Source organism: Peromyscus eremicus, chromosome 7 (genome assembly GCF_949786415.1).
Source record: "Peromyscus eremicus chromosome 7, PerEre_H2_v1, whole genome shotgun sequence".
NCBI lineage: Eukaryota > Metazoa > Chordata > Mammalia > Rodentia > Cricetidae > Peromyscus > Peromyscus eremicus.
In genome coordinates this window covers 83,880,402-83,899,620 of record NC_081422.1, presented here as the reverse complement: position 1 = coordinate 83,899,620, position 19,219 = coordinate 83,880,402, and the positions used below count along the sequence as shown (strand labels likewise).

Genomic DNA, 19,219 nt, shown 5'->3' with positions numbered 1-19,219 from the left:
CCTATTGCCTAAGTCTGGACCCAGGAAAGGCAAGTAGTTGACCTTTGTTGAATAAGTGAAATACACTTACTTCAAAACTAGAAGTCCAACTACATTTAGATTTTATATTTCTGAAATATTGGTCCAAAAATGATCTGTTTTTAAGTTTTTTTTAAATTTTGTTGCTTTATTTAATTTATTTTGGAGGGTTTCCAAATAATTACATTTTAAGACTAGATGAAAGAGAAAAAGAAAAATTTTCACTACTACCACTAAAGAAAAAAAGAAGAAGAAGAAGAAGAAGAAGAAGAAGAAGAAGAAGAAGAAGAAGAAGAAGAAAATGATAAGGGAATTTCATATATCAAATAAAATGTAAAAGGTCTAGGGACAGAGTAGCATGCAGAGGGAAGTGAGGGTAAGAGGCAAGTAGCTGACCAAGACATACATACAAGGACATGGAAAGTATCCACTACCACTACAGTCTGTGGCCATGGGTCTTCATTCCTTGCTAGTTCTATATGTAGAATTTTGTGTAGAATAGAGCCTACCCCAATACACCCTGAGCAAGTCAACCATACTAGGTGGAAACTGAAAATCATGCATTTATTATATTACTCCATAAATGTACACTAAGGAACAGTATACCAGCACTGTTGTCTACTAGGTTTAAAAGAAAAAAAAAGCTCTCCAGCTTACAAAGAATTTTCAGTACAGGAAAAACAGCATGCCATACATAGTCCAAGGATCTGTTGAATGGAGTGATTAGAAGAGGTCACTCTAGTAGATTCAAAAATAGAGGTATTTCCCGAATTACAAACTAAGATGGTCATAGTCTTGAGGCAGTGCCATGGTTCTGAAGCTCTGAACTTTATCTATTGTGAATTGTGGCAGGCTGATTGGAAAGAGAGATGGTTGGAAAAAGATTTGCCAATATTTCCATATTTAAAAAGTCCTTTGATCAGGGTCTGGCATTTATCATAGCTGTAGGGCAGCTGGTTAGCAGCTTGCCTGAGTTTAATCCCCAGCAACACAAATACGAAAGAAAAACATCTATGGCCTGACCAAGCCTTTCTTTGTGCTTATTTTATCCAGAAGATTCTTTTGAAAAAGCTTGATAGCCCAGCCAGGACTGAATGAACTACTAGTGACTGCCATGAGAACAACAAGAATATGTGTCATCTTAATAATGAATTAAGAACTTCATCCTTTTGTACAATTTTTTTGCTGTCAATGTTTTGGTTATTAATTAGTGTGTACATCCTTGTGTATTTTCATTGAACTTGTAAAAGTACTCCTATGTCCAATTATCTGTGCTTATAATAAGCCACCCTCTCAATACCCAAGGTTTAAAATAGTAATCAGGTAGTTGTCTGTGTTTGTGTGTGTGTGTGTGTGTGTGTGTGTGTGTGTGTGTGTGTGTGTGTGTGTAGGTATGTATGTATGTTTCTCATGACCCTGACATTTGTCAGGACCTAATAGGGCTAACTGGTATTTGTTCCTTAATGTCTAGGATTTGGCTGAAATGACTTAAAACAATTGGAACTCTTCTGTTCTGACCAATAGAAGGAATAGTTGCGATAGGAAACAAGAGTACAGAACTCCAAAACTATCCCAGCTAATGAGTATCCAGGATGATGCAAGCTGCAGGACAAGGTAAGTAAGTTTCAAAAGAAACTATTGAGGTCAACTTCTCTTTCCCCAAAGGAGGAACCTGAAAATTTGCTGGGCTTTTTGTTGCTTCCTCGGAAGTGACATGGGGGAGTTCTGACTCTGCTTGGCTCTTTCACTCTTCTGAATTTAGCATAACTACTTCCCTATTCTGAAGCCCTGACCAAGGCAAATTCTCTGTAGAGAAAGATGGTCTTTATGTATACAAAACGAGGAGACGATCTCTCCAAGGTATAATTGAGGAAAAGTTTTTTTTTTTTTTTTTTTTTTTTATTGTATATATGAGGAAGAGAATGGTCAGAGGTATCTGGAAGAGTCCAGAGCAGGGAGAGAAAGTAGTAGACTAAACAAGACCAGTAAACTGAACTGGGCCATGGGGGGAAGGGGAGCAAGAGAGGAAGAGAAGAGAGAGCAAAGACAAGAGAGGGCCAAGAGAGAGGACCAAGAACCAAGAGAGAAGAGAACCAAGGCAGGGGCTGGAGAGATGGCTCAGTGGTTAAGAGCACTGGCTACCCTTCCAGAAGTCCTGAGTTCAATTCCCAGCAACCACATGGTGACTCACAACCATCTTTAATGAGATCTGGTGCCCTCTTCTGGCCTGCAGGCATATATGCAGGTAGAACACTGTATACATAATAATAAATAAATAAATCTGGCCAGGCAGTGGTGGTGCATGCCTTTAATCCCAGCACTTAGGAGGGAGAGCCAGGTGGATCTCTGTGAGTTTGAGGCCAGCCTGGTCTACAGAGCAAGATCCAGAACAGGTACCAAAACTATACAGAGAAACCCTGTCTCACAAAGAATCAATCAATCAATCAATCTGAAAAAAAAAAAAAAAAAAAGGAGAGACAACCAAGACAACAAAAAGAGGGCACATGTCCAAAATGGCAAGGTTCTATAGAGATGAGAAGCTGGAGAAAGGGAAGACCGTAGGCTGGAGAAGTTTAGGGTAGGGGTTGGGGTGAGAAGAGCTGAGAGGAGTCATGGATTATAACAGATACTTGCAATGCTGAGAGAGCCTAGAGGCCAGCATGTTCTTTGGTACGTTAATGGGTACCACTGTTAGCCATTTGTCCCCAGTTTCTCTTGGACCTGACACACTAATAACACAGTTGAAGCACAAAAGAATGAGAGAAATAAGCATAAGAATTCACCTGTGTGTCTTTCATGACCTCCTTCAGTCCTGTGGGATCAGGCCTTCATGGTCAGAAAAATCCACTGGAGACAAACCCATCTCCTCAGTTCCCTGGGTTATTTTTTGTTTTTGTTTTTGTTTTTGTTTTTGTTTTTGTTTGGTTGGTTTGGTCTAAAAAAAAAAAAACAAAACCACTAGAGGCTCAGAGTGACAAGGTTCGTGGTAGGAGTGCATTTCTCACTATGGAGACTGAGCTCCAGGCTATTCTATGAGCACAAATGGAAGCACGAGTTCCCTTAATTTTCTTCCTATGTTCCAGAGGAAGGTTCAAGAGAGTTCTGGAGAGACCCAACTAGTTGTGAACTCAGTCAGTGGATTGATACCTGAGAAAGCAGAGAAGCATCGTGCAACCTGGTGTGGAATGTTATCTAAGGATACAGAGGCACAAGGAAATGAAAGGGGAAAGGATGGGGGAAGTGAAGCAAGGAATGGGAAGCCAGGGGAGAGGTTATCTTTACAGATACAGTCAGGAAAACTCTGTTGTTTTACTGTCGGCTTAGCAGCTGCATCTAAATCTAGGGCTATTTTAGCTGCTGTCTGCAGCTCTGCAGTCAGTGCTCCTCTAGCTCCTCTACTCAGGCTGTGGCTGGTGGGACTTCCCATCCAGCTGTCACCAGTTCTTGCCATTGCCACCAAATGTAGGTTTTAGCTAAGTCTGTATCATTCTATTTACCAATAAAGACTTGGGAGTCAGATGATGGGGTGAAAACCTGCTAGCTCAGAGAAGCCTAAAAGCAACCAACTGACTGACCTTCCTCTTCGGCTGACAACCCAGCAAGAGTATCTCTCCAGCTGTCCCAAACCCAAAAGACTGCCAATACTCCAAGTTTCCCTACTACTTCTTGTCTATCTCTCTATCCATCTTCCTGGCTCCTTCATACTCTCTATGTCTAATTCCTGTCAACTAGTTGCTGGCTCTGCCTCCTGACCCAAGGTTGATTTTATTACATAGTCTTGGGTTCACAGTGCAATCAAATATCCTGCAACAAACCTCTTTATGTGTGCTGGATGGAAGTAGGTATGCAGATAGTGAGTGTCATGCTGTGTCTTATGCTGCAGCTACTATATGCTTTAAGCTGAGCTACAGGCTTATAGCTATCTAGTAGTACTATCTCACCTTTGATTTCTTTGGAAAGCCTGGCTTAGGGACTGATACATAGAAAACACATAATAAATGTTCACTGGGTTCAGTAGTATTGTTGAGTATTTCATGTATGTCCTGATATAAACTGAGGTTGATATTGTATCCAAACTATATTAGCTTTCTATTAAGTTTTGCTCAGCAAAGCAAAAGGAAAATGTTCTTTTCCTTCAAATATCATCTCAGGGGAAGTACAAGGGGAAGGCCTGTTTAAATAGGACCTTTAAGTCATTGTGGTAGAGGGCCTTGGGATTTTTACTGCCCAGAATGAAATGGCAAAAAGCACACATTACCAAAGAAGCAGAAGTACTTGGTGACAGCAAGTGAAACTGGGTCTCTCCAGGGCAATTTTCTACAAGTGTCAAGGTCCACACATTCACAGAGAAACAAAGTACAGGGAACTGACAGCCATGCACCAAGCCAATTGCTCTCTACTGAGTATAGGCCACATGCCAGGCCCTGAACTGGGCTCCAGGAATCTGAACAGGGAGTCTTGAGTTATTAACACAGTCCTCAGAGTGTGAACCAACAAAAAAAATTGAACTGCAGAGTGTCACAGTACAAAATAATACAAAAGACCAAGAGGGAGGAAAAAGGGTCTTTTCTGAGAAGACTGGCATAGAAGTTGGCTTTTATAGATAAACAAGATGTCACCAGTCAGAAACTGCAGCATTGTGAAGTGTATAAGTGTACTTTAATGAGTGTGCTTTATGGTGAACTAAAGTGTGGACTCTAGTGTATGGATGGATGCCTTAAGAGAGGGGAATCCAGATCACAGTAGCCTTGAGTACCAGGTTATGAGCTTTGAGTACTGGGTTGTAAGCTGAAAATAAGAGGGACATTTGAAAGGTTTAAAATAGGACAGGATCATGGTAAACTCTATATTTTAGGACTGCTAGTTGGACTTGATTTCTGGTAAACAGAAGCTTTCCTCTGTCCTGCCCTGTCCCACAGCTGCTTTTAAATAATTACTAGGAGGCTTAATATTAATTACAGAATGTTTGGCCCATAGTTCAGGCTTATTACTAACTAGATCTTACATTTAGATTAACCCATTTCTATTAATCTATGCATTGCCATGTAGCCTGTGACTTACTGGTTCTCTGACATCTTGTTCCTCGGGTGACTGAATCGAGTCGGCCGACTCCTCCTTCCTTCTCCCTGTATCTCTATTTTGCTTTCCTGCTCAGCCTTATTCTGCCTGGCTATAGGCCAAATCAGCTTTTATTATCAATCAATGAGAGCAGCATACATTCAGCATACAGAAGGATCCTCCCACAGCAGTTGGGTCCTAGGGAAATTGATGTCATGAGAAACAAATTTATGTAAGTCCTGCATATGAAAGAAAGTGTGATATTAGGCTGAGTTCAACTTATTTCTCTTAATGATTTCAGTTTTATTTACAGGATCATAAAATTCTACTGTGAATATGTATCATGTTCCCTTTATCCATTTTTTGTTGATGGATATCTAGGCTGGTTCTATTTCAGGCAATTATAAATAGTACAGCAATAAATGTGAATGTATAGGTAAGGTATTTCTGTCTGTTAACTTGGCATCTTTCAAATATGTACATAAGAGTGACATAGGAGATTGAAATGGTCATTCAATTTTTATTTTTTTGAGGCGCCTCCATACTTATGTCCATAGTGGCTGCACAGGTTTGGTTTCCCACCAGCAACAAATAAGGGTTCTCCTCCCACATTCCCCTTTCCTGCATTTGATGTCATTTGTTTCCATGATCAGGGTCATCTGACTGGGTTGAAATGGAATTTCAAAGTAGTGTTGTGTCTCCTTGATGACTTGGAACACTTTTCCAAGTATTTATTGCCCATTTGTATTTCTTCACTTGAGAATAGTCTATTTAGTTCATTGGCCCATTTACTGGTTTAGGTGCTTTGTTTTTATCTGTTCCATTTTTTGCAGTTTTTTATAAATATCCCAGAAATTAATGACTTGTCTTATGAATAATAGGCAGATTTTTTTTTCCGTTCAGTAGGCTGACACTTCATTCTAATGTTGTTTCCTTTGCTGTGCCAAAGATGTTTTCATTTTATGTAATCTCTCATTCATCCATTCTTAGAACTATTTCTGATATATTAGAGTCCTTTTCGAAAAATGCTTGCCTATGCCTGTATCTTCAGGTGTTTTTCTTAGATTTTTTGTAACAGTTGCAAAGTTTCTTTTATTATATTATTATTATTATTATTATTAAGAAATTTTCTATTCATTTTACATACCAACCACAGATCCCCCTCTCCAATTCCCCAACCTCCCCCCAACCCTCCCCCCATTTCCACTTCATTCAAGTCAAGATCTCCCATGGGAAGTCAGCAGAGCCTGGCACATTCAGTTGAGGCAGGTCCAAGCCCCTACCCCCTGCACCAAGGCTGTGCAAGGTGTCACACCTTAGGCAGTGGGCTCTAAAAAGCCCACTTATGCACCAGGGATGGATCCTGATCCCCCTGCCTGGGGACCCCCCAAACAGTTCAAGCTAAATGACTGTCTCACATATCCAGAGGGCCTAATCAAGTCCCATGGGGGCTCCACAGCTGCTGGTTCACGGTTCATGGGTTTCCACTAGTGTGGCTGATCATCTCTTTAAATTTTCCCATCATGATCTTGATGACCCTTTCTTATAGAATCCCTCCTCTCTCTCATTGATTGGATTCCTGGAGCTCAGCCTGGTGCCCAGCCATGGATCTCTGCAACTGCTTCCATCAGTAACTGGATAAAGGCTCTATGGTGACAATTAGGGTATTCACTAATCTGGTTACCAGAGTAGACAGATTCAGGCACTCTCTTGACTATTGCTAGTAGTCTAAGGTGGGGTCATCCTTGTGGATTCCTGGGAACTTCCCTAGCACCCTGTTTCTTCCTATTCCCGTGATGTCTTCATTTATCATGGTATCTCTTTCCTTGGTCACCCACTCTGTCCCTGTTCCAGCTTGAACCTCCTGTTTTCTTATGTTCTCATCCCCCATTCTTGGCCATCCATTACTGCCCCCCCACTCCCAGTTTGCTCACAGAGATCTCATCTATTTCTCCTTCACTGGGCTATCTATGTGTTTTTCTTGGGGTCTTCCTTGTTAGCTAGCTTCTCTGGAGCTGTGGGTTGTAGTCTAGTTTTTCTTTGCTTTACATATAGTATCCACTTATGAGTGAGTATATATCATGTTTGTCCTTCTGAGTCTGGGTTACCTCACTCAGGATGATACTTCCTAGTTCCACCAATTTGCCTGCAAATTTCATGATAGCATTGTTTTTTACTGCTGCATAGTACTCCATTGTATGTATGTGCCACATTTTCTTAACCCATTCTTCAGTTGAGGGGCATCTAGGTTGTTTCCAGGTTCTGGCTATTACAAATAATGCTGTTATGAACATAGTTGAGCATGTGTCCTTGTGATATGATTGAGCATTCCTTGGGTATATGCCCAAGAGTGGTATAGCTGGGGGATTGATTCCCAATTTTCTGAGAAACTGCCACACTAATTTCCAAAGTGGCTGTACAAGTTTGCATTCCCACCAACAGTAGACAAATGTTCCCCTTGCTCCATATCCTCTTCAACATAAGTTGTCTTCAGTGTTTTTGATCTTAGCCCTCTGACAGGCATAAGATGGTATCTCAGGGTCATTTTAATTTGCATTTCCCTAATGACTAAAGATGTTGAGCAATTCCTTAAATGTCTTTCACCCATTTGAGAGTCTTTTGTTGAGAATTCTCTGTTTAGTTCTGTAGACCATTTTTAATTAGATTGTTCAATTGCAAAGTTTCACTTTAATATCTTTGATCCATTTTGAATTGATTCTGTGGAGGATGAGAAATAGAGATCTAGTTGTGTTCTTTTACATGAAAATCATTCCCTCAGAACCATTTGTAAAGGAGGCTATTTTGTCTCCAATTTATATTTTGGACAGCTTTTCCAAAACAATATGACTGTGATTATAAGGCTTTATTACTAGATCATCTATTCTAGCCCATTAATCTGCATATCTGGTTTAATGACAGCACTATGCTGTTTTTGTTCCAATAACTATGTAATACAATTTGAGATTGGATATTGTGACATATCCTGTGTTATTCTTTCTGCTAAGAATTACATTTGTTATTAGGAGTATTGTGCTTCCATATGAGATTTAAGATTGTCTTTTCTTATGTGAAGAATGTCATTGTCGTTTTGACAGAAATTGATTTGAATATGTACATTGCTTTGATATATATATATAATTTTGCCTACCCAAAAGAACAGGAGGTCATTCCATTTTCTAGTGTTTTCTTCAATTTCTTTCTTTAGTTTCATAAATTTTCATTGTAGGTCTTTTACTTTCATGGTTAGACCTATTCCCAACTATTTTTTAAAAAGCTATTATAAATGGGATTTCACTCTAACTTCATTTCCAATGAATTTACTATTGATAAATACAAAGGATACTATTTTTGTGTTTTAATTTTTATATCCCGCTACTCTGCTGAAAGAGCTTATAATTTGCTGGTAGAATTATGAGGGTCTATTAAGTATAAGGTTGTGCTGTCTACAAATAGCAGTAATCCACCTTTTTTTTTTTTCTGTTTGTATCCTCTTTCTCCAATTCTCTTATCTTAAATGCTCTAGCTAAGACTTTGTATTTAATAACAATGGAAGGTGTGTGCATCCTGTTTTCATTGTAGATTTCAAAGGAAATGCTCCCAGTTTCCCCCAATTAGTATAACACTAATACTTGTTGTACACTGCCTTTATTATCTTGAGATGATCTTTTCTTCTGAGTTTCTTTGAGGTTTTATGATGAAGGAATGGTGGACTTTATCCAAGACCTTTTTTTTTCATTGATTAATATGATAATGTGGTTTCTATCTCTAAGCCTACTTATGTTCTGAATTACACTTATTTACAGATGTTGAAACTTTTATACCTCCCTGGTGTGAAACCAACTTGATTTTCTTATTATGTTCTTATTATGTTCTTCACCTCAGCTTATAAGAATTTTATTGAGACTACTTGGTGTAGAGGACTACTTGGTGTAGAGGAAATTCTAAATGGTCTTATTAAATAAGAAATACAGAGCCAAATATAGAGTTAAAAGCCCAAGAGATCCAAGCACTAGCAAAGAGCCAAGACCACCTTATCTTACCACTCGCTGCCATCCTTCCCCTGAGAGAGAGACTTTCTTCCTGTGTGTCTTGAGTTTTATTGCTTTTCTATTCTGCCTTCTCATTGCCTCTAAGCCCAGCCACATGACTTCCTCATCACTGCCTGTCTATACAGACATTCTGGTCTCTGGTTGGTTCTGGGATTAAACACTCAAGGGTCACCATGCTTGGCTGTGTCCTTGACCACACAGAGACTCTGCCTGCTATGTGATCGGGATTAAGGGTGTGGCCTACCACCACCTGACTTCTATTCCTGGCTTGCTAATGACCTCTGATCTCCAGGCAAACTTTATTTATTAACATATAAATAAAATCACATTTCAGCACAATTAAAATATTGCCACAACTTGGATCAATATTCATCTGAGAAATTGATTCACAGTTATTATTATGGTTCTGTTTAAGTTCTTTATAACTTCGTGTTTGGATTTTGCTAGATAATTTGTGTGTAAATTTATCCATTTCTTCTATATTCCTCAGTTTGGGGAAGTATATAAGTTGTCAATGTACCCTTTAATGATTCTTTGTATTTTACCTATTTTTTTCTATAATTTTTCAGTTTGGGTCTTTTCTCTCTTTTGACAAATTGGGCAGGGATTTGTCAATTTTTTTTTGGTTCTATATAGTATTCTTTTAATCTCTGTTTCCCTATATTCTACCTTGATCTTCATAGTTTATTGCCATCTACTGCTTTAGAGTTTGGACTGTTCTTGTTTTCTAGGACCTTGAGGTACATCCTTAAGTTATTTACTCTAGATTGTTTTGGTTTTTAAAAGTACTCAAAACTATATTTTTTCCCTCAAAAAACTACCTTAGTTATATCCCAAAAGTTTTGATATAATGTGTTTTCATTTTCATTTGGTTCTAGGGTTGTTTTTTTTAATTTCTTCAACAACCCTGCTGGTCATTCAAGAATGTACTGTTCAGTTTCTGTGTATTGGTGTCATTTTTCTGTAGTTGTCCTTGCTACTGAATTACAGGTTTTCCTTTTTTTGCACTATAGTCTGGTAAGATACAAGATATTATTTTGGTAATTTTGTATTTGCCTAGATTGGATTTGTGGTCTGTGTTAGAGAAGGTTGATAGGCCCCTAAGAAAGGTGTTCATACAGTTTCTGTTGGATGAAATGTTCCGTATACATCTGTTGTGTAAATTTATTTTGCAATATAGTCTAACTTTTTTTTTAACTTTTAATTTGGATGACTTCTCTTGAAATGAGAGTGGAGTATTGAAATTACCAAATATTATTATATCAGGATCCTCCTGACCTTTTATGTCCCTTGGACTTTGTTTTGTGAAATTGGGGATACCGATATTTAATGCATATATTTTTACATTGCCATATTTTCTTAATAATTGTTCCATTTTTTTAGTGTGATGTAGTTTTCTTTATCCTTTCTATTTTTGATTTGAATCTACTTCATTTGGTAGAATAGTACTTATGTCAGATTCATACATTTCCATTTGTTTGATTTTTTCCCATCATTGGTTATTAGTCTGTGGCTGTCTTTATTAGTAAGGTATGCTTCTTAGAGATAACAAAAAGTTGAATCTAATTGTTTTTAACTCAGGTATCCAGTCTTTTCTTTTCATTGGTAAATTGAATCCACTTGTATTTAAGGTTATTACTCAGCTATACTCACTGAGTCCAATAATTTTGTTAGCTGTTTATTGTTTGATTTTTCTCTCCAATCATTGTGTTAGGGGTTTTCTGGTTAATTGTTCTGGACATGATGAACTCTTTCTTAGCTCTTCTTTGTTTAGGCATTTCTCCCATAAAATGTGTTTCCTGTGCTCTTGAATTTGAGGCTGTCTTCCTTTCTCTTCTTTTTATAGCATTCCTCTAAGTACCAACTACAGAGATAAGGTTGGTGGTTATGAACTGCCTTGGTGTGTGCTTATTTTGAAATTCTTAATTTTTTTCTGTCTATTTAAAAATATGTCTTTGTGATGTAAAACTCTTATTTGTCAGTAATTTACTTTCATGGCTTGAAATAAACACCATTCCACCTGTGCCACTACAAATCTAACCCTACTAGTTCCTGTGTCTCTCTATCTCTCCTGGATGCCCTCCGATGCTCTATGATTACTTTCTGTCAACTAATTGCTAACTCAGCCTCCCGACCCAAGGTTAATTTTATTTAATCAACACAATGCAAACTCTGGGGTTCACAGTGTGATTAAATATCCCCAAACAAATTAGAACATGGCAGACTCCACTCAGGAATGGATTAATACTATATACATAGATTGGGCTGGATCTGTCAGGCGTTAATTCGTGTTGGATCATGTAGTTAGAAATAGACATGCCTGCCCTTAACTCATATACCTTTTGCACATGTCTGTTACCCTTTCTGATTTTCTCTGATTGCAACACAGTCAGAGGACTCTTCCTAGGATATCAGAAAGCACCATACTATGTAGACTTTCTAGCTACTAGAATCATGAGTCAAATAACATTTTCTTCTATGTTGTCCAACATCAGTTTTGTTGTCCTGACATAAAGTATACTAAAAAAAAAAACCCCAGATAATTCAGTCTTCTTCATCATATAAGTACTAAAGTAGTAATCAAGACCTGTTAGTGCCTGTGTTTCTCAATTTGTAAAGCTGGTAAAAGTGAAAGAAGTCCAGAGCTGGGGAGATGGCTCAGTGGTCAAGAGCACTTTCTATTCTTGAAGAGGACCTTGTTTTTGTTCCCAGTACACACATGGTGGCTTACAGCCATCCTTAACTTCATTCTGTAGGATATGACACCATCTTCTGGCCATCACAGGTACAAGGCACACACGCACAGTACACACACACACACACACACACACACACACACACATATATATATATATATATATATGTATATATGCAGGGAAACCATTCATACAAATAAAAATAAATTAAAAATCTTTAAAAATTGAATGAAGTCTGTATGTAGAAAGGAGAAGAGATTGCTGGGGAGAGCCCTAGAGGTCTATAGGTCCTACGTTCAAATTGTTCCATCCCATATTTAGGTAGTGGAATGTATCAGAGTCCTTCCAATAAATTCTTTGTCACTTCTGACTAAACAGCTCAAATCAAATATAACAGGTCCAAACTCAGTGCTATTGGTGGAATAGGCATTGGCTCTACTGAGAAAAATCTTGAAAGATGAAACAACCCTGAAAAAAACAAATACTGCTCACTATTGAGCATCATGACAAGCAGATGTCATGTGTTAGGTTTTCAGTAAGCAAGCTGCCAGTGTTTCCTCCATTCTAATCACCCTGCTCTCTTCTATTGGTGGATAGGACTGAGCTGTACCTGGAGTTGCAATTCCATATGGCCTATGTGGGACTTCCCTTGGAGTTCCCTTCTTATTCCTATGCTCACAAAGTGAAGACATTGGATCCTTTCTTTTTTGCCCATGACTTGGGTAATTTTCATAATTTACTGAATTGAACCCTCAGTACTGAGACATCTTCATTAGCAAGATAAACATTTTATAGTTCATCTCATGTTAAAAAGAAATAAATCTTCCTTGATTTGTGACCTCCTACAGCTTTACTACATTTTCAAATTTGTTACAATAATTTTCTGTATCATTTAATCCTTATGCCCTCATTTTCTCAAGTCACTGCTTCTTTGAATTCACACTTTGAAGCACTTTATATCTACCTACTCATCAAAACTATACCCAGGAAGGTGTGGCTGGCCAACAGTGAAGTGAGAGGCAACAAAGCAAGTTCTTGGATTCCAGCAATGCAGATATAACAGATGTAGAATGGTGAGGTTGGTCCAAAATGTGCTCAATTCTAGGGCTTCCTATCCTCACTGTTTCTCTAGTATTTCTTTCCCACAGACTCTAGACTCATAAATCCAGTTGGCTACCTGGCTTTTCTACTTAAGTATAATACAGGCATCTCAGATTTTAAAATCTCCAAATGAAATTTTACTTCCCTTCTGTCTTTTCCCACAATGTTCCTTATCTTATGAAAAGCACCATCCTCCATTGCATCCAAGATATTTAGAACATTTGCCTTTCTTCCCTGTGAACCACATGCCCAAAGATTGGCCTTGGGAAAATAGGAGAGAGAAGTATGTCTCACAGGAAAACATTTCCCACAGGCACTAGGGCCTCAGCCATTTCTTCCTGCCATGATACTCCATAGGGAATTCCAATTTATAGGGGACCATTGTTTTGATGTTCTGATAGCCAAAGGGAAGAAAACAAGTTGTTTTATTTAGAATGTTTTTACTCTTGCAAGTAGGGTTACCTATAAAGCCTTTGCTTTCTAATACACTTGGGGGACATCTATCTATCTAGTGAAATGTAAGCTCCAAAGGAAACTCCCTTCCTTTGTCATTCTTGACATCTCAGGAACCAACCCTAGTTGCAGATAGCTTTAACAGCCATATGTCTCCACCATTAGAAAGTCTTGGGGGGTTTCCAGAATCTTTTCTTCCCACTTCCTATTTCTCAAGTCACTTTAGCTCTCATATATTTTTTTAATCATGGAGGTTAGACATAAAGCAGAAGTTCTAAACACTTGGCCAAGCTTCCCACTGAGGGCAAAGTTCCATCCTTAGAGCTCAGTCCCCTTTGTAGATCATAGTTTAGATGCAGAAGAATTAATGATGAGTGATAAATTCTGTCATTTCATTCTGTGTATTCTACTCTGCCATACATGGAAACTATACAGGAAGAAGGGAGTACAAGGGCTTAAAGAAGTGATTCCAAGTCATGAAGCATCTACTTCTATAACCATCTTGGCAGGCATGAAATAATGTAAAGATATACTTTTGGTATTAGAACACTGATACCATTGATGCCAGGAATCTCATTCTGGGAGAAGCAACAAGCTAGGACCCTTGAGGAAGCCAGGAGGACTTATTTTCTGGAAAGAAACTTAAAACATATCATATCGCTTTTCAGGAGACTGAAGCTCAGACAATGGTAATTGAGGTCAGGAGGGAGGGAATACCTTGACCAACACTGCTGAGCTATATAGATACCTCTTGACTTATTTAAAACTAAATCTCTAGATAGGATCCTGAGCATGGTCTTGATGGAGGAGTCAATAAACCTCTTTGTTTCTCTTCTCAATGAACTACCATAGCCAACATCAACAGGCCTTCTTAGGATGCCATCTTGTGTTGTTCAGTGGGACTACAGCAGAGCAATCAGAGCAACATTCATGGAAAGTGGTCCGGTGGGGCTGAAGCAAAGAAAAGAGTTAATTTATCAATCTTCCTTTTCTGCTTTTTACTATTAATTGTGTCTTTAATTGATTAGGAAGTGTCTTAGTTACTTTTATATTTCTGTGATAAAACATCATGGCCAAGGCAACTTATAAAAGAAAATATTTAATTTGGGGCTTAAAGTTTCAGAAGGTTAGAGTCCATGACCATCATGGCAAAAAGCATGGCAACAGGCAGGCAAGAATGACACTGGAGCAGTAGCTGAGAACCCACATTTTGATCCACAAGTAGGAGGAAAACACACACATAAACAGACATACACACACACACACACACACACACACACACACAATGGCAAAAATTCTTTTGAAACCTCAACATTTGCTCCCAGTAACATCACCTCCTCCAATAAGGCCACACCTCTTAATACTTCCCAAAAAGTTCCAACAATTGTAGACCAAGTGTTCAAATATATGAGCCTGTGGAAGCCATTCTTTCTTTCTTTCTTTCTTTCTTTCTTTCTTTCTTTCTTTCTTTCTTTCTTTCTTTTTATTTTTATTTTTATTTTTATTTTTAAAGATTTATTTATTATGTATACAGCATGTATGACTGCAGGTCAGAAGAGGGCACCAGATCTCATTACAGATGGTTGTGAGCCATCATGTGGTTGCTGGGAATTGAACTCAGGACCTCTGGAAGAGCAGCCAGTGCTCTTAACTGCTGAGCCATTTCTCCAGCCACGGCCATTCTTATTTGAATGACCATAGTGGGATTCAGAGTCATGGTTTGGACCCTAACGTAGGAAACACTTACACATCAAGTATAGGAACTGTACATGGGGAATTTTTTTACAGCTGAAGAAGCCTAGAGAGAACTTCTTTTAACCTATTCTACCTCACTGTTACAACCTGGGTGGGTTACCAATTCTAAAGAGCTATGCTGATCACCCCAAGCTTATAAAAAGCCTCTTGAGGCAATCCAGGTTTGTTCCCCCAAGAACAAAGGGGCTGAGCTCCAATAGACACATAGACAGTCTAATCGAGTGGCTAGTCCTTATAACCATATGACCACATTTTTAAATATCTGTACTCTTTCCAGGATGGTTTCACTTAAAACCAGACTCACTACATGGCACATGCAGGCAAACAAACCTATGGGGTCTGAAAGGACAAAAAGACCCACAATTGGACAATGTGCAGAGAGAGGAATTTTGGAACACTCAGTCCTAAATGATATGTCTTCATCTAGTCTGCCCCTCATGGCTCAGGGACCTATGCAGATGAGGAGGTGGAAATGACTCCAGAGGTGATGAATGACTCCAAGGAAACACTGTCCTCCAGATGTAACAGGACTGATGCATGTATGAATTCACAGAGCCTGTGGCAGCACACATAGGACCTTCACAGGGGCAAGCCAGACAGGTTCAAAAACTCTGAGAGAGGGAAGTGGACTTGGTTCCTACTCCTAATCAAGAAGCTATTTGCAACCAATACCTATGGGCAAAGGAAAAAATAAGTTTTTTTACAATGTTAAGTAGATGGCATTTGCAGAGTTCTTGGCCTAAGCCCTCATGTTGATTATAGACTTCACTGACCACACTGCTTACTGTTCTGTGCATTATAATAGCTTCTGCACACAGCTTGTTGCTCATTCTGGTATGACCTCCTGGTATACAGACTTGCCTTTCTGTAGCTCAGTGGTCATCACCTAGCAGCAGTGCAGTAAGTACACTAACTTTCAATTAGATGATGATGAATGAGTACAGCGTATATTGGCACCTTCTCCACACTCTAACATCCAAGGCCTTTGTGAAGTGGCACAGAAAGCTGAGTTACTCGGGCCTAAGTGTTACATAGCTACTACAATATTAGTAGGCTTGAAGGATATCATAATTAATAATGTTTAAAACCAAAGATGACAATTACAATCAACCAGTGGTCAAGAAGAATGGGACCTGAGTCATATCTCTGACCCTGAAAGATAACTTGACATCTTGAACTTCTAAGAAAACCTTTAATTGATAACTGTCAAAACCTGGTTCTGGAGAAACATGGTAACTACCAATACCTGGTTATGGAGAAAATGACCTTAATTTAAAAAAAAAAAGATATGATCCCCATAGGGAATCTTCAAAAGCATGGTCCTGAAATCTCAAACTGCTAACCACAGATTGCTGCAATTTGGCATCACAGAGCTGCAGCCTATTGCCCTGTGACCCACACTTTAACCAGAAACAAACTTTAATCAACCAGGACTGCTCTTATTTGTATGACTCTGACTTGCACAGGGCCTATTCACATGGCCAGGAATGTATAATTGAAGATTGTGTGCACCGCAATTTATGCTGACCTCCCAGACTAGGTAATCTGAACTGCATTTTTTGCATGTTAAGAAACATGCTAGGAAGCCACACACAAGGAAAGTCCCCCTTACTATAAAAGTAGTTTGCTCAAATGAAGACATCCCCCTTGCCGGGCGTTGGTGGCGCACGCCTTTAATCCCAGCACTCGGGAGGCAGAGCCAGGCGGATCTCTGTGAGTTCGAGGCCAGCCTGGGCTACAGAGTGAGTTCCAGGAAAGGCGCAAAGCTACACAGAGAAACCCTGTCTCAAAAAAAAAAAAGGCATCCCCCACACCAGCCTCACACCCGCTACCCTGTCCTCTAGGTGATACTGTAGTTACTTCCCAGCCTGCTTACCTTCTGCAGTCTACTTGATAAACTATTATTCCTGTTCTGGGCTAAAGAGTGAATTTGTTAACTCTACATTCATGCCTTCCCTACTACTGTAGTGGCTGAACATTCAGCCTGCTACAAAAAAAAAATCTTATAAAATTACTATTTAGCAAGAGGCCTTCTGATAATGAGCAAGGGATACCATATGCACATCCTGTAAGAGTCAATCCGAATGGTCTTGTCAATCACCCACAGAGGAAAACACTCCTCAGGGGGCTTTGGAATAAAGCCTGCTTAAAATATAAATTGACATAATAGTATCTTTGGTCACTGTTAACTTACCCCTGTTGAGAGCACCAAACTTTACTCTGTAGTAAGGACTGTCTACCTCCTGTACTATATTCTAAAATGTCTCATCAGAATTTTCTCAACAGAGATAACAAGGACCAGGGAGAAGAGCCAGAGCCAGGGTGAAGTTTTTCATGTATTTTTTTTCTTAGAACACAAAAGGGGAGAAAAATCCAGTAAAACTTGGACTGATCTTTTTGTGGCAAGGATGTGGGGAAAAGGAGAAAACATTTTCTTTGGTGATGGGAGGGCAAATTTGTACAGCCACAATGGCAATCAGTTTGGTGGTTCCTCAGGAATCTGGGAATAGATCTACCTGAAGATCTAAATATACCACTCTTGAGCATGTACCCAAAGGACTCTACATCCTCTTACAGAGAAACTTTTTCATCCACATTCACTGCTGTTCTAGTCTATATGTCCATTGACTGATTGAGAGGATATTGAAAATGCGGTACATTTACACAAAGGAATTTTGTGTTTTTTTAAGCTGAATGAAATTCCATTGTGTAATGTAATTAGACTAGAACATCCTTACCAACATGAGCTGCCATGTGTTCATTTGTTTTATTGATGATCTTGGTTGTTTTGACTGGTATAAAATGTGTGTGTGTGTGTGTGTGTGTGTGTGTGTGTGTGTGTGTGTGTGTTCATGTGCCTCTATCTCATTGATTTCAGCCATGAGTTGATTATTTCTCGCTGTCTACTCCTTTTGGGTGTTATCTCTTCTCCTCCTCCTCCTCCTCCTCCTCCTCCTCCTCCTCTTCTTCTTCTTCTCTTCTCCTTCTCCTCTTTCTCCTTCTTCTGTTCGTCTTTTTAATCAAGACTGTCAGCTCCCCAATAATGACACAGAGACTTATTAATTATGAAAACTCAGCCTATAGCTTAGGCTTGTTTCTAACTAGTTCTTATAATTTAAATTAACCCATTTCTATTAATCTACATCCTTCCATGTGGCTCATAGCTGTTACCTCTCCTCCTGCATGTCTTGCTTGTTCCCTCTCTCTCAGCACCTCTGCCCTTCTTCCCAGTGTCCTCTGTGCTCCCCAAATTCTGCCTAGCTATTGGCCATTTAGCTTTTTATTAAACAATTCACAGTGACATATCTTCACACAGTGTAATCATATATCTTGCAACATTTCCCTCTTTTTGGGAAATAAAAAGGAAATGACTTTTTAACTCTAATATAGTAAAACTATATACAATAAGAACAATTATCAAGTAAAGATTACATTTACAATCTCCAGTCCATTTGTATTTAGCAGATTCAAAGAAAATACTCCATTATTTATCCTATCTTAGTGAGTCCAAAGTTTTGTACTTAATGTTTTTCTTTCATAACTAAGGAAAAGTATAACTATAACTATCTAGACTTCAACTTCATCAAAGACCTCAGAAGGATATAATATTACCTGAGTAAACAGGAAGTGCAGTGCAAGCCACTTCCAAACCTGTAGAAACAACAGACATCTGGATACCTGGACAATCACTCAACATGCCCCTACATGCCTTTATAACATTTGGGTCATCCATCTTTAGCCTACAGTCTATCTGTCAGACTTTTCTATGAATTAGGAATTTTTGAAGGACTCTCTTACCCTGTCTTGGCAAAATTCAGTAGTTGCTTTTTGTGTGTCGTGCTTGTCCAGTTTAGACAGTGTACTGACAACGGTAGAGGCAAAGGCAGTTTCTTGCCAAAATGGCTAGCTTTTGCCACATAGAAAGCAAACTACATAGGGAGTTTCTTCAATGACTCATCATCTAAGTAGGTTGGTGCTGCCAGTAGCAGATGTGTCCCACTGTCATGAAAAGCCCTATGTTATTAAAACATTAAAATGCCATATTTTGTAGGTCTCTGAAGTGTTTGAAGACCATCTATATATTTAAAA

General features: G+C 38.9%; 1 protein-coding gene across 2 annotated transcripts in view; it reads left to right on the top strand.

Moving 5' to 3' along the window:
* Positions 1 to 1,471: 1,471 nt before the first annotated feature.
* Positions 1,472 to 19,219, top strand: part of LOC131915263 (uncharacterized) — an 86,422-nt gene continuing 68,674 nt past the window's right edge. For both annotated transcript variants that reach the window (XM_059268353.1, XM_059268352.1), the window contains exon 1: positions 1,472 to 1,632. In XM_059268353.1, coding sequence (XP_059124336.1) covers positions 1,611 to 1,632 — 22 coding nt within the window. In that variant the 5' untranslated portion in view covers positions 1,472 to 1,610. The remainder of the gene's footprint in view (positions 1,633 to 19,219) is intronic.